The sequence below is a fragment of the Truncatella angustata genome (assembly GCF_020726525.1).
Source record: "Truncatella angustata strain MPI-SDFR-AT-0073 chromosome Unknown BKA67scaffold_7, whole genome shotgun sequence".
In the NCBI taxonomy this organism is placed as follows: Eukaryota; Fungi; Ascomycota; class Sordariomycetes; order Amphisphaeriales; family Sporocadaceae; genus Truncatella; species Truncatella angustata.
Window position 1 is genome coordinate 2,397,669 of NW_025763387.1, and position 14,537 is coordinate 2,412,205.

General features: G+C 48.7%; 2 protein-coding genes across 2 annotated transcripts; one reads left to right on the forward strand and one right to left on the reverse strand.

Annotated features, from left to right (window-relative positions):
- Positions 1-9,521: 9,521 nt before the first annotated feature.
- Positions 9,522-9,955, forward strand: BKA67DRAFT_379332 (uncharacterized protein). Its single transcript, XM_046096535.1, has one exon. It carries the CDS (start codon positions 9,553-9,555, stop codon positions 9,889-9,891), a length of 339 nt encoding a protein of 112 aa, XP_045955515.1. The 5' UTR covers positions 9,522-9,552; the 3' UTR covers positions 9,892-9,955.
- BKA67DRAFT_379333 (uncharacterized protein) lies at positions 9,956-10,586 on the reverse strand. Its single transcript, XM_046096536.1, has one exon. It carries the CDS (start codon positions 10,334-10,336, stop codon positions 10,019-10,021), a length of 318 nt encoding a protein of 105 aa, XP_045955516.1. The 5' UTR covers positions 10,337-10,586; the 3' UTR covers positions 9,956-10,018.
- Positions 10,587-14,537: the final 3,951 nt, after the last annotated feature.

The following is a 14,537-nucleotide window of genomic DNA, read 5'->3' on the forward strand; positions in this document are numbered from 1 at the left end:
AGCGGTGTTGCCAGAGAGCGACGGCTTGTTCTCATCGGTCGGGTAGCACTCTTGCGGGCTCTGCGCGGCTTCGGCAAGGTTTTTTTTAGGGTTTTTTCTCTTTCTTTTTGCCGCCGCATGATAAGCCAGCTGTGCAACGAGTGACATGATGGCGAGATCGACCAGACTCCCGCCTAATGACTCAAACACGGGTCGATGGCTCAGAAGCAGACGCGTCGCCACCGGTACTACTCCCGAGCTGGAGGGTCCAGACGTCGACGTTCCATATCCATTTTCGTTGTTGGTGCTGGACGAGTTCGTCCCGCTCACGGAAGAAAAGGAGAAAGAAAAAAAAGCGGCTTCAGATCATCACTGTGCCCAGCTCACTGAACCCAGCACCGCCCTACGAATACCTACGTCTTGACGATGTCCAGGCTCTCCGTACGCTGCCTGAGTCCGAAAATTGCTCGACCCCGCTAGCGCCTAGACCCGCAGAGCTCCCTGTGTCGAACGTATCCACGCCTTGTAAGGTGATGCCGTCACTCCCCTACGATGCTCGTGTCGACGTACCGGTTCGCCGTGCCCCTGCCCCCTCCCTCCCGACGGCGTCCCTCACACCGCCGTCCGTCGTGTAGGTGGACGCCACGGTTCAGATCGAGCTCGTGAAGGCCACGGGCGTTGGAGACCGAGACTGCGCCCGCGAACCCCCTGCCGGAACCCGTCTACTGTGGACTCCCGGATCCCGTTCTCCGCCGGCGGCTCGAATCAGGGTGTCTGCCAGTCCCAGGTGTACGAGGACAACTAGGACAATAACGGGCCGGCCCACAGGTCTTATTATTCCGGGAGCCGTTGCCAGCTTCGCAATAGGCTTCAGCGTCACTGAACAATTTCGTCCATGCTTCGTTCAGGGGAAGCGGGAGCGTCGTTTTAACTTGACAAGGTTAGTTACACATCTTAGAAAATGCGCCAATTGCCGGCATGTAATGAGTAATTCCCATTGTGAACTCCATTCTCCAGCTCGATCAGTTCACCGCCGTCAACGTGGAGACATGGTCCCCGATCACGACGGCATTGGCATATGGCCTCTTCAAGAAATAATCAGGGATGAGGTTGTCGACTCTGACAAGCACTGTTGTAACGAGATATGATGTGATTAGTGGCGAGTCGGCCAGCAGCGCCCCAGGTTGCGCGATCTTCAATGGCGGTGTTATAGACCTCATCGCAGCAATGGACGAAGCGTACTGTCACGCAATGCGTACATCAAGGGAAATAACACGCGAAGAAAGGCTTCTTACGATGGAGGACTTTCATGTGAAACAGGGTGCATCAATACTCACATCACGCAAGAGAAATGAGCCATTGCTGGCGAGGGCATGTCCATATGTCGGGCCCAGGTGCCCAGCTCTCGCCATGGCTTAATCATAGCTTATTAAATAACCCCTGTCTGCGCGGAAAGAAGCTGTTTGGGATACATGGCTGCAAATAAAAGGGATCGGACCGTGATCGAGCAGACCATAAGCTGAGGTATACTACTGTGGGCCGAGCTAGCGGATCTGACGCTGTAGAGCTGGAAAATGGACAATGTTCCGCTGCCAAATCAGGGGGCGGAGCTGGATTTCTGATTTCCTGCTGGTAATCTAGCTGAGTCCCAGATTCTGGCGAAACGAGGACCAATGGTCGATTCTGTTGATTCTCATCGCGTATCTGAAACATTCATAATGTCTCATATGTAATGAAACATTAAAATATCAATTACCAGTGTTGTGAGGCGTGATCTGTAGTCGAACCTATTAAGTGAGCCAAAGGGCCATGTAAGTCACTCTCGAATGAACTACAGTAATGCTACGCCCGGTAAACGTAAATTTGGCAGGTAATTGTAAGTTCCAAACAGCATTGGAACTGGACCAGCCTTGACAAAACCATCTGGCTCTCAGATATTACTCCGTAGTTCTTAAATCTCTTTCTTTGTCATTTGCATGCCCATATATCTTTTCTGCTTCGTATAGCTCCTTGTTGACTGCACTTGCGACAGAGAGCATTGCAAAAACGGTACAAGCCTGGCTTGGAACCCCTACCTTCTGAAAATCAGTTCAACATGGGATGTGAAAGACAATATCAGGTCACTGCACATACTGACGAGATGTGCTGTCATGAGGGGAATGAAATCACAAATCCATATCCAGCGAGGTAATTTGAATGATCTGCGAGGCCTGCAGCCTCATCAGACGCATATCTGTTAGATTCTCATAAATTCCAGCAACTAATTACCATGAAACCGTACAAAAACAACATACAGCTTTGCTTGTGTATGCCCTGGTGCTTGTTTCTCCTGGATTCTCTGGCACAGTCGACAAACGAATACTATGAGCTGTACAGATCATCAGCGATATACGAAGAGCGTCCCTACAACTTGTGGTGAGGCGCGAGAGTGCGAACGATAAGCTCGACCGTAGCTAAGCTGAGTTTGAAGCCATCAAATACATGCATCATGAGACCAAAAACGTCTGCTACACCATGGAAATAGTCACGGGGCCGATGACAGAACCCGGAAACACGAAGAAATAGGTGATCAATGCTAATATGCCCATCTGAATGCGCAACCTTTTGTCTCATAACAAGCCAACAAGCCAACGGAAGCGCATACGGAGTATCATGTAGCCTAGGTGCATTTTCTTAATTTACAAAATAGTCTCCGGCAGAAGTCCAATCCAAATATGATGGTAAGGACTCCTGACAAGAAACTTGCCCTCCAATTCGCCGAGAAGTATCTTCCAGTGTTGGACCACAAATGCGATGGAACCCACCGTGGCCCAGCAGCCCTCCTTGTCCCCCTCAAAGACATTACAGAGGAAGATATCAACAGTGATGCGAGTCTATATTTATCCGTTCTCCTTGTTGGAGCCTTCTCATAATCCAAGAGACGAAACGCCTGCAGAATACTATCTGTAATTGCCGGGGATCTAAGGGAAAATAAATAGATCTTGCACGTCGGCTCAATTTTCCAAAAAGAAAAAAAGAACCACCCCGGGAGAGAAAAAAACCGCACATCACATCCTCACTGGACGCTATTGGGAATTTCGGGAGAAGAGCATCTGATATGTGGAACCATGTGCGAAACCACATCTGTGGTGAGAGAAATTGGCATGTCCCCCTTGTCGTCTTCGTAGCAGTCGAAGGCAAGAGCTAGGTGACGAGATCCTCGAAGGGAACAAAGTGGCTCAGTATAGAAGTCAAAACGCTCAAATAAATATCAGATCTACCCTCGAAGCCATGGAAGGAACAAATAACACAATGCTTGTTGTTGCTGTGGACGCAGGGGGTCACCACAATTTTGGTTCTCAAGTCCATGACGATCTTGTAAACACATTGGCCAGTATCAAGATGCAATTAGAATCAGATGAGGATGTGTCAAACTCCAATACTAGCAGTTCGTTCCCAGACTCGAAATAAACAGCGAGATCCCACTCTGTCTAAGAAGCAGTATATATAACCGATTTTACCTTAGACCTGATATAGCTTACGGATATCAATCATACCATTCCTACTATCACACATGACCGGTAATTGTTCGGATTATTTGTTTTCTCAATACTAATATTTTGTTTGTCTCTCCTTCTCTGTTTTCCTTCTTCCTGGAAACTGACAATTGGTTGTTGTTGTTCTTGCTATTTAGTTCTCAGGAAATGTAATGGATACCCTAGGCAACCACACTGTGTAGCTTTCGGTAGAATAAAGGTCAGCTCTGCACTCCACACCCGTACATCACACACCATTGACAGACTAATACTCACCACCATTTGTGACGTATCTATCAAAATAAAAATGTGTTTCGTCCTTTGACGTCAATATACTCTGGAGAGGTGCCGTTTGTTTGACATAAACGCGTTTTCATCCTTCCGCAGAATCGACGAGAATTGAAAGTAAACAATAGATGTCAGAGACCATCACCGCGACCCATGCCCTGTGTATCTCGATGTTTCATTCTATAAAAGGCTCTATCTCAGCCTCAGTCTGTGCCACTTAGCATTGTAGTATTATCATGTCAACTACGAACCTGGTGTGACTGGTTCGAGGAATTTTACAACAGAGAGCACGTGCTTATCACCTACTAAGTTACTATTTTCTTGACATCAACTATCGGGAAGCATCACTCATGCCGATCATCCGCGATTGTACCTCCTAAGCCTAGTCACGATAGTCAAAGTATCCAGTCCCCTACCAACTGCCGCTTTCAGCTTCGGCCGTGCTGACTTTGAGGGAGTTTTAATGAGCCTTGCTAGAATTAAAAACCTGCTTGTATTTATGCAATCCTCGGGACTCGCGGAATCGTGTTGAGGCGCTCTACTTGTGCGGCCACCGCCGCTGATCATGACAGTATAAACACCTGAATCCTCATGTGCGCTGCGGGTTGTGCTCAACAACCCCGCCTATCCCTGGCCAACAGGATGGGTGTAGAGTATCAAACGAGCCGATAATATCCCTTAATGAAGAAAAAGAAAAATTGAAATTACTCGAATGTTGGACGAGACGATTCAGAAGTCTACGCCGCTATTAGCTAGTTTTGATCTAGTGAAACTCGTTCGCCACGATGCTTCGAGCTATAGCCAGGCAACTAATCTCAAGATGGCAACATAGGCGCCGCTAATTCTTAAAGGCGACAATGCGAGTAGGACTATGATGTAAAATCTATCCAACGTCGGATTCTTTCACAATATCGGTCAATCTTTTTAAAAGCCAATGCTTGGACTCGCATAGTCTCTGTCTACCACTGTGCTGCGGAGTGGACTAGAGAACGGTAAATGAGTTAGTTCCTATCACTTGATCAAGCACGGTTTCCACTGTTGTACGGAGATGACGAAACACTGATATAGGCAATCCTGAGTGGCATTACTACATGGCAAAAGGCAGGAGTCATGCTATCAAACATGAGAGGACTGAGTAGCAAATGTGGGATGACGAGATGCCAACATGTACGCAGGATTTTCCTGCTTGCAGCAATAATAAACATTACAGCTGGGGCTATTTAAATGAATTAAGTCTGGTCTCTATCTTCTCAGCGGGACCACTGCAATTACCAGCTTTCCGCCCGTTAAGATATATCGTTTACGCGGCTACCTGTCGCACTGTAACTTACGTGCCTGATAATTACCCGATACACTACGATACACGCAATAGTTGGCGGTCCACCACAACCGAACCCGTGGTGACCTTGATTCCCATTCTTCTGAGACTTATCTTTGCTGCCATGTGTCCTACGTGTCAAAAAGTCTCCGCAGATGCATGTAGGTCTCCGTGGTGATTTTGTCCTGATGCTGTCCGGCACAGGAAAGCAACCGCGCGCTCTGCATGTCTCACATCCACCGGAGAACAAAGCCTCGCAGCTTCGTGACAGAATCGGGGGCGTTTTGCGAGATAGGACAATATTCGAAGCTCGAAGCCACCATCTTCAGTAACGGACATGTATCCAATTTTCCTCATCCATTTGCCACAACAACTAGATGTTAAATCACGAAGTAATGTTGTGGGACGTGATAGTGTCAGCCAAATCGATAGCCGTTCGTTTGACTAGAAAACACTAGAATGACGCACGATGATTGTGAAAGTTTATATGCATAGCGCAAATACTGATAGGTTCTCCCACCGGCTCTATTGGCACGGAAGATATTGTGCAAGTTAGCGTTGGGCGGTGCATATACTGATAGGTTCTCCCACCGGCCTTCGTCCCTCGGCAACTCCACGGTCTCGTGGCCGCACATCATGGCAGATCTTCGAAATGCACCGCAAACTTGGCCAAGCGCAGGTGTTGGCGGCCTGAAATAGCATCAAGCGGGATTTAAACAGGGCGCAGGAGCGAGAACGTACTGTGTATGTTGGCATTTCACGATGGATTGGTTAGCAGGTCGATTAGCACTGGGAGCTAGAGGCACGGACAGCGAGGCGTACAGGCGGACTATGTGTCGGGCGAACTTTGTTGAAACCAAATTCTGTATTTTCAGATGTGTAAAGCTCATCGCTTTCACCGCTTCCTACGGGTCGGGAATTCCGTGCACAGGATGTTTACTTATTCGTGCAATATCAAAGGGCATGGTCGGGTATACCTGCTAGGTGGTGAGGAACCCTTGGGCAAATCAACGGTGTCGATCTGTGACAGGCTGACAACGCATTGGCGGGCGGCAAAGATGCTGTCATGATCGTCTCATGTTTGATTAACACCCCGACGGATAGTTTTGGGCAAGTATGAGACGCATCACCCCAGGCACGACGATAAACTTCAACGCCGCCATGAGATGCTGAGATGCTACGTGTGAGTGAGGTGGGTCGGGCCGACAGATTATCGGTAGTAATGAAATACCTAAGCAGCACAGGAGATCTTAGTTGTAGTAGTAAGGCTGAGCAAGCTGAAAGAGTAGTAGTCATGGCGTCGCGTGAGATTTGTTCAAGGCGAATGAGAAATTCATGCAGCTGGTTGGAGCGGCTGGCGGTTCTGCTTGGTTCTAATTCAATAAAGTTTGAGGCGAAGCATTCATGGGCTCGGCCAGTAGCGCAAGGAACCGTTTGTCTGGGATGACGTTGCGAGTGTCTGACACATGGACTTTGACACTGCCGGCGCCGACCTACAGTGTCACGGTGTTTCGGTCCTTGTTACTTCCCTAGCGCTTGGTCGAGAAAATTGCGCATCTATCACAGCGAATGGCTGTCAACTGCCGACATTCCAAATTTTTAAATTTTTTTTGTTGAGATCAGGATTGACCTGAAGGAAACGACAATGCACGAACTGTTGGCCGCAATGGGGCCTGTGGCCAGTCTGACATCCATTGCCGTGCTGCATGCTACGGTCCCATGCTCTCGCGCCGGAGTTGGCGGTACAGAGCTACGGAGCTCATTGTACGTGGGATCCACATCCCGGCGTCTTGCTGGTTTGGGTTCAATGCTGGCTCGCTGCCAGACCGGGAACAAGAGACAAGTGGCCATGATCACAGGCGCTAAGCTACGCTGACATGTGAGCCGATGTACCCGTCGTAGCAGGCATATTGTCGAAAAGTGCCTCGCTCCCAACCAAGAATCTACTCGTGGCTAAACATACTCCATACTTCTTGCAATGGGTTTCATGCTGGATCCAGGGGCGGATAACGTCCGATGAACCATAATTCGGACCCGAAACAGACCGGGCTGGCTTCGGATTCTCGACTTCTTTCTAGTGGCCCGCTAGAAAGACTTTATTGAAGAGAGCGCAATTTTCTGCCCATACTATGTAGTCGTAGCCAAGCCCGGTCGCTTGTCTTAGTGCAAGCCTAAGCAAAACCCATGTCGCTTAATTTTCTCAACTGTGGCTCCTTTAGGAGCAATAGCCTACTGCCCAACAGGCATTGCATGATGCTTATAATTAATATCCAGGGTTGTTGTTCACAGGGAGAGTCTTCCTGCTTTGGGGTGGTGGCTTGTGCCTCTTGGTGCCATCTTATGTCGGCAGTGAATACCGGGTCTCGCTGATTTCATTGCTAAGTTCTTCTGCATCAAGTTAGAAAAGCGAACTCTTCATTAGTCCATCAGCAATACCGATACACTAGCCGTGAACTTTCTTTGTACATCGAAGCTGTGCTTCGTCACGCCAAATATCTAACCTAGGGCTCATCCTGAAGTTCTTCGGCTCGCAACCTTGGGTAGTACCAGCAGTTTTCCACTAGCATCAACGATGATATCCCCCACAGCCCACAAAATTTGTCTACGTCCTATTATGAGCATTGTTTAATAGCAGGGGGGTCGCCCCCAATGTAGCGTAAGGGCGGTATGATAGATAAATCGATCACCCCGTAGCTGTACCACCCCATGTGTATACGACGCGGACGAAATCGAGTATTGCATATCTATTCTACTGGGTTAGGCCAGCCCCAACGGCATCAAGGCCATAGGCCAGGGTCAGGGTGGCATCATCTCAAGTAGCCATGCTCTGTAAGCCGGGTGATGACCTACCTCTATACGATTACAGAGCATCAATGAGAATGGCAAGTAGATCGCTCGGATGTGATGACATCAAATAGAGCCCAACATCATCATCTCTGTGCAGATTCCATACTAAGACAGTGCGTTGCACGTTGTGTCCAGCAAACATCAAGGAGGACCTTGGGCGTTTGTCAGTGTGACGGAGCCAAACCTTAGCAGCGCCCTCGGGTGTTGATAGTTCTCTCGAGCCACTGGTAGAGTTGTGTTCCTGTATAGCTTGCCGATCGTAAAGAACCACCCGCGTGTACCCCTTTCCCGTACAGGTCGCGTCTTATGATGGGGGCCGTAAATTAGCAAATTGAATCGAAGAACGACTGTCAAAGTCATACTCAGCCAAACACGTGAATTGTTACGTGTAAATGGCGGTATGGGGCGAGAAAGCAGCCATTTCAAAGTATGGTGTCACAGGAACGGATTATGACAGCAACATCGTCACGATCAACATCTATTCGAATTTCGATAGATTGTCGGATCAATCAGTGTTTGGTAATCTCTAAAATCCCGGCGAAGAATTGTAGAAACTGCAATCTCCGTAGTCATTAGGTCGAATTTGGTTTTAAATCGTTCTAGTCGTGTATATCACGCTTCCAGGGGTTTGTAATAGTTATGAGACTTCAGCACGTAGATCACCATGTAATCCAAGCACCAGTTGTTGATCTTCTGCAAGGGCATTGGCACCCGCGTTCGACAATGCAGCCAATGAAGAGCCGCGGCTCCATGGTTTCACATAGGATGGTTGCCGTCTCGTCTTCCACAGCAGCAAGATTGCAGGAAAGTTGCAGTCGACGAGCCAGCATCGGAGAATACCTAGGAAGCAGTAACCCGCCTTGTAGATCTGCCACTGAGATCGGACGTTGATGTACCACAGATCGTGGTACGACACTTGTCGCGAATGAATACTGTGTATGTAGGCCCATTGATCGTTAGGCTCGGCGTTATAGAGGGCCACTGGGCCCAGCACAGCGCATTGCTGGTCTCACGAGAATCAAGGCTGAACGTCTGTCCGGCGCAGTCCGCAGAGTAGCCTTCTTCGATCAGCACAGGACCCTCGATTAATAATAAATGGACTGCGGCCGTTGCCCTCGGGGTGGGGTTAGAAGCCCCTGACCAAGGCGCTGGGTGGCTAGCATTTCTACTTCGGAGGAGAAACAAAGCAGCCTCGGGCCCCCGTCATCTCCGCAAGGCTTGATCGGCTTCGTAGCAGGCGAAGTGCGGGATGTCGAATTTTACCTATGCCAAGGAAACCCGTCAAAAAGGTATGGATAATGAAAAGCGGGTTATGGACCGATGACAAAAGTTTAAGTCACCTAGTTGAGCAGAGCCGCAAGTGCTAAAAGTTTCGCACGATCCCCTTTGTGTGTAGAACTCCGAGCTTAACCTTACTGCGTAGTCTCCTGTTAGTCACGTTATTAGCGAATTGATCTCCAAACCAAGGAAAACTTTCTCTCGTGGGCCGAGTCTAAAATTAGATATGATTGGAGGGCGACCCTGGCAGATCGGCTCGTGGTAGTTTTTTCTTTCTTTGTTCTTTCCATCGGACAGCTCTGTCGTCATGATGGCAAAGTGGGATGGATGCATTTCTCGCATATTTTTCTAGTTTCGTTCCAGTGTTTTCCATGCTTTGGTAATATGTCTGATCATGTGCAGCCGCTTTTCCGTCATGTGCTTAGCCTTATCTGGGCGTCGCTGCGAGCCAACATATTCCCCGTTAGGCTCTTCTTCCCAATACAAGCACTTCTTTGGCATCGTGATCTCTTTTGCAAGGGGCAAGCCCGGATCTCAACAAACGTGATGAGGGTTTACTTGCCCCTGTATCTGCATTGCAGCGTTTTTCTCCACAATAACAGAAAACAGAATGACCCCGCTGAACAAGGTGACAGATCTTTTCCCTTTTGTGGCATAAGCGACTAGGAAAGTGACTCGGCTGGCAATGAGCTTTGGACCCTTTTCCTCCATCATCTTCTGATTGGGCACCTGTGCACTGGGCTGGCTGAATACATGTCTCAAGCCATGCACGTTCCGTACAACAAAGAAGGTATCACAATAGCAAAACAATTGGCCTTGGATATGCAAGTAACTTGCTCACCGCTTCAGAGCGGTCCCTCTGGTAGACGGCAGATAGCATAATCCCTACAGACCCTGACCATGTTCCTATGTTTGTCGCCAGGCCACAGAAAAAGCCTTGGAAGTCCTGGAGCAACCTTCTCTCGTCGTTATTGGGGGAGCGACTACCACGGCATGTGCGCCTTATAGAAGCTATTCTCGTGGCATATTCAATATTGGAACAGTACGTGCCGCCAAGAGTTGCTTCTTGACCACTGCCAAGAGGAAAGAGGAAGAACGTTGCGAACGCCATAGCATTCCTAGTGTTGAGCAGATTTGTCCGTTGACTCCACTACGGTAGGCCTGAAGGTTATCCTCCGGCCACCCTTATTGGTATTGGTGCATATTTTTGATGCAGCGCTCCAGCAGCTTGTACATGCATTGCGGGTCCTAAAACGGTTCTATGTATGGGGAAGCTACTTGTACAGATTGGGAACATTTACAGCAGAGAATACTTAGGTCATGTACCGCATGACCAAGGTGACTTCATCTGGTCGAGGGCCTCGGTTCATAGCAGAACTAGAAGTCAGCCAAGGTATCGGACAAGTTACGAAAGGGAGAAAGATACTGTAGAGAGAAATAATAGGGGCATGAAACGTAACATTCTCCCTTATGCTATGGCAATATGGGCTAAGGGCAGTGCTGCTTGAAGATGAGTGCGTGCAGTGTAGTCTGTGCTGAGTGGTGTCCATGACCCGTCCTAAGGCATAAATCAGCACCGTCAACATCGAAGCGAAAATGGCTGCCTGACGGCTTCCCAGCACACTGAGCTTCTCATGCGGAAAGGAACAAGAAGCTTGAAACAAAAATAGAAACAGACTAGGGCGCTCTTGGCTTAGACCAAGTGATGGTCCCTCCCACTATGAGTGCATGTGGATGGCTCGCATCATCGCCTCATTTGTCGGAACTCGCCCAAAACCACAGCCACACTGGTGTCTTCGTCCGTGAATCATCTGCTGACAGCGATATTTCAAACAAAATTCCAGGAATTTTTCAAGAACTTGTGGTCTCTGCTACCGTATACAAGCATATTTACTCTCTGGTTCTAATAACCATTCCTCATTTCAAATAAGGCGAACTAGTGCTCAATCAAGTCATGATAGAAAAAAAAAGAAAAAGCTGCAGAGCAAACTTAATTCAAAGCTAGCTAGCCCTGGTTAGAAGAATCTGCCCAGAGAGTGTGATGCTATATATGCATTTATTGAGGCTTTATTTATCTACGTACCCCTCGGGGTGACATTTCCCTCTTCTGGGTACTCTAGAAGTACGTATGGGACGAGGAGTCAGTATCGATGAAGGCTTAATATATACCAAGTAAGAGTGGACAGTGCTCAAGAACTATATGTTATCATTTCAAACCGTATGGAACATTTCCTCTTAGACCGTGAGATTCTACTAATAACCGTTAAGATGTTCAAATACCCGCCGAAGAGCATTTCGTGCCGCGACTGCGGATCATGACGTTCATCTTCAGACGTGACTTTTAAACAATATCAGGGGTCGTTCTTCACTATGTATGGCCAGCCAATTTGGGTACTTCGAAAAGTTCACCGACAAGACCCTGCAGGTGAGCAAGCTAGGGGCCCTGGGTATCCGTCAAAGAATACGAGAAACGACGGTTTCACCCTGCCAAAAAGGGCGATCACTGTATACCAAATAACGACCACTCAAGGATGAGATCGGATATCTGCAAAAAATGTCAAGGACCCCTAGTTGCGACTGGGGAAATCGTCTAACATCAACTTTCACAGAATGCCGTCGGCGTGTCGCAGAGAAATGCTCCAATTTTCATCACACAAGCACAATCGCCCCATAGTCTCCAGCGCACTTTACCGACCGGCACTTCTCTCAAGCTGCGCCTCGAGGGCAATATTCTCCCATAATGGGGTTTGGCGTGATGCCTCAAACTGGTGCCAGACCGTGGTCATTGCACCAGGCGTGACTAATCCCAGAGGTCGATTTCCCCGTCAAGACGGTCGGTGATGGTTCATTAGCCGCGGTCAAAGTCATGACTTGGCATCATTTAAGATTCTCTGACTTGAGCAGTCAAACGAAGTAGGCATGCGAAGCCACTATTTACGGGGCCGCAGTCAAGGTCAGTAAGCGCCAACACCAGCTGATGGCGCGTTGGCATCTCACGTTACAGCTTCACGTTCCATTATAATGGACTCTTATGCGAACATGAGTTTGACCCAGGCCCAGTACGTTCAGCACTTCACACGATAGTTTGGTTCAACTGCTGCTCCCAAGTGACAGATGGCAGGTGACGCTCCGGTAGACCAACTCAGCCCTTCGGCAGCTATGACATAATTCTGTGGTCGCAGCCTCGGGGGTTGACCTTGCATTTAGGACCAGGATCATTAACCACCCTGACGGTTCAGGGGACCAAAATGGACTATGCCACGCCGTTCAATTCGCATATTAGCATGACTCTTTTCCCTGCGACCTTTCCAAGCCTGCCGGGGTGGTGCTACTTTACGATATCTGCCGTCGGCTTCATGGTGTTCGCTGGGTCGTTGATTGCCGTTAAGATGTAGCTACTGTATTATTGCCAGTATCGGCAGGCCCCGAGTACGAGCGCAAGCCTGCACTTTTGTGGCCGTTCGACCACCCAATGAGCCAAAAATAACTACAACAAGCTTCTGAAGAAAGACGGCTGATATAGGGCAGCCAATTAAGATTTCGATCTACATTTTCATCGATTGGCTGGATTTGCGGCATGCCGATGCCTTTCGCTGTCGCGGCGAGGTAACCCAGTAGGAGATCTCAACTAACCCTGTCCTGTACCTGGCCATATCAAACGCGAACACCTTTGCTACAGAGTTGTTTGACAGCTTGGACAGCGCTTCATTCTTTACCTGAAACTGTGGGTTCCCGGGGACATAGTCACCGTTAAGATTAACGCTTGTGCTTTGGAGCTGAGCCGTTGACAAAGACCCGATGATTTGCCTTGATTCGATTCGGAGACCGAGGCTCGGCGTAGTGCATACAGCAGATGTGATAGACAATGATGCACTAATAGCACAAAACTCTCACCTTCATGCAAATAGGTTCAAGCGACAGCCAGAGCGTACTAAACAAAACTCCCGGATAGAATAGTTACATAATGTCTGCATATTTCCTTATGCTTTTTTGTCTTTTTAATAAGATCTTTTATGAACATATATTTTTGAACCCTTACCCTGATCATTGCGAACTGCTCTCCTGAATACTGCTCAGCTCTTCTACTAAGCACATTGAAGGCCCAACTCCGGGGCAGCCGGGTTCTTGGGGCACATCAGGAAGAAGCGCCGGCACTAGAATCTACAGTGAGTTATCAGGTGGCCTTAGGCACTGAAGCATCACGTTATATCAAATCAAATTGAATCGAAGGCAGGCGAGTGATGGACGATGCCACCAGACGGTGACAAGCGGTAGGCAATGTCGCAGTTGGCCATACGGTTTCGGGTCGCATGGGAGAAAATAAGTCTTCTTCGAGAATTTAGTCGACGGAATGCATGCCACCACACCACCAACTAGTGACGCATGGTAATCGGGTGCCACCTCTGCATAGTACCACAATCGCAGTCATGGGGGCAAGTGCATGCTGAGCTGCACTTCAAACCAATCCGTCATCGCTGCAGAGTCCTCGCCGTCGGCGCTTGGATGAACGAACATTATCGTCGCCAGCATTATTTGCATTTGGGGAGCAATCAATAAAATGACCACAGCCACGTTCATAACCCGTATCGATGCCCGATACTGTCCGACTCCCTACGTCATATACTAGACCTATAACTGATCGCGAAGCTTTTCACGGCATGGACACTGATAACAAATACGCCGTCGCTGGCCTATTTTTCAATATAGATGGCGCTTCCACCGAGCAAATTGTCAGTCGGTGGAATGTCTCAACGGCATCGGTTTTTTTTTTTTGGAGGGGGGGGGGGGGGGGGGGGGGGGTTCCAGCATTGTGGTTTGCACACCCTCGCACCTATCGACTTAACGAGGTCGTCAGAGTACAGTACAGTAGTATTGGTTTTAATGCACGCTTCATGCAAGTGCCAACTTCCTGGCGAGGATCGATTGGAGCCGGCTGAACAGACTTCGCCTCTGTTCCCTTCAAGTTGTTAAGCAACATTGGCTTGCTATTGGCAGGGGACTTTGTCGAGTGACGGTGACAGCGAACAGTTCCGCATGGTCCTCCACCCATTCCACAGCACGATGATTGCATAGCGCACGGTGGTGCCAAGACGATACATAGTACCCATGGAACGGAGAACGGAGCACATAGTACGCAGCATACTTAGCGTAGCGTACAGTAGTACATAGTATGCATACCCTCGCATGGCGAGCAGGGCAGCAGTCCACCAGAGCACGGATGAAAGCACAGATCAAGTGCACCATGTACTGTCCTGTCCTGTCTCTCCTCCGTACCCACACCCATACCCATTCCCACACGCAGCACTTAGCTG

Bases quoted from the DNA above. Each gene is read 5' to 3' on its own strand.
- BKA67DRAFT_379333 (XM_046096536.1), bottom strand. From the start codon at position 10,336: ATGGCGTTCGCAACGTTCTTCCTCTTTCCTCTTGGCAGTGGTCAAGAA.
- BKA67DRAFT_379332 (XM_046096535.1), top strand. From the start codon at position 9,553: ATGCATTTCTCGCATATTTTTCTAGTTTCGTTCCAGTGTTTTCCATGC.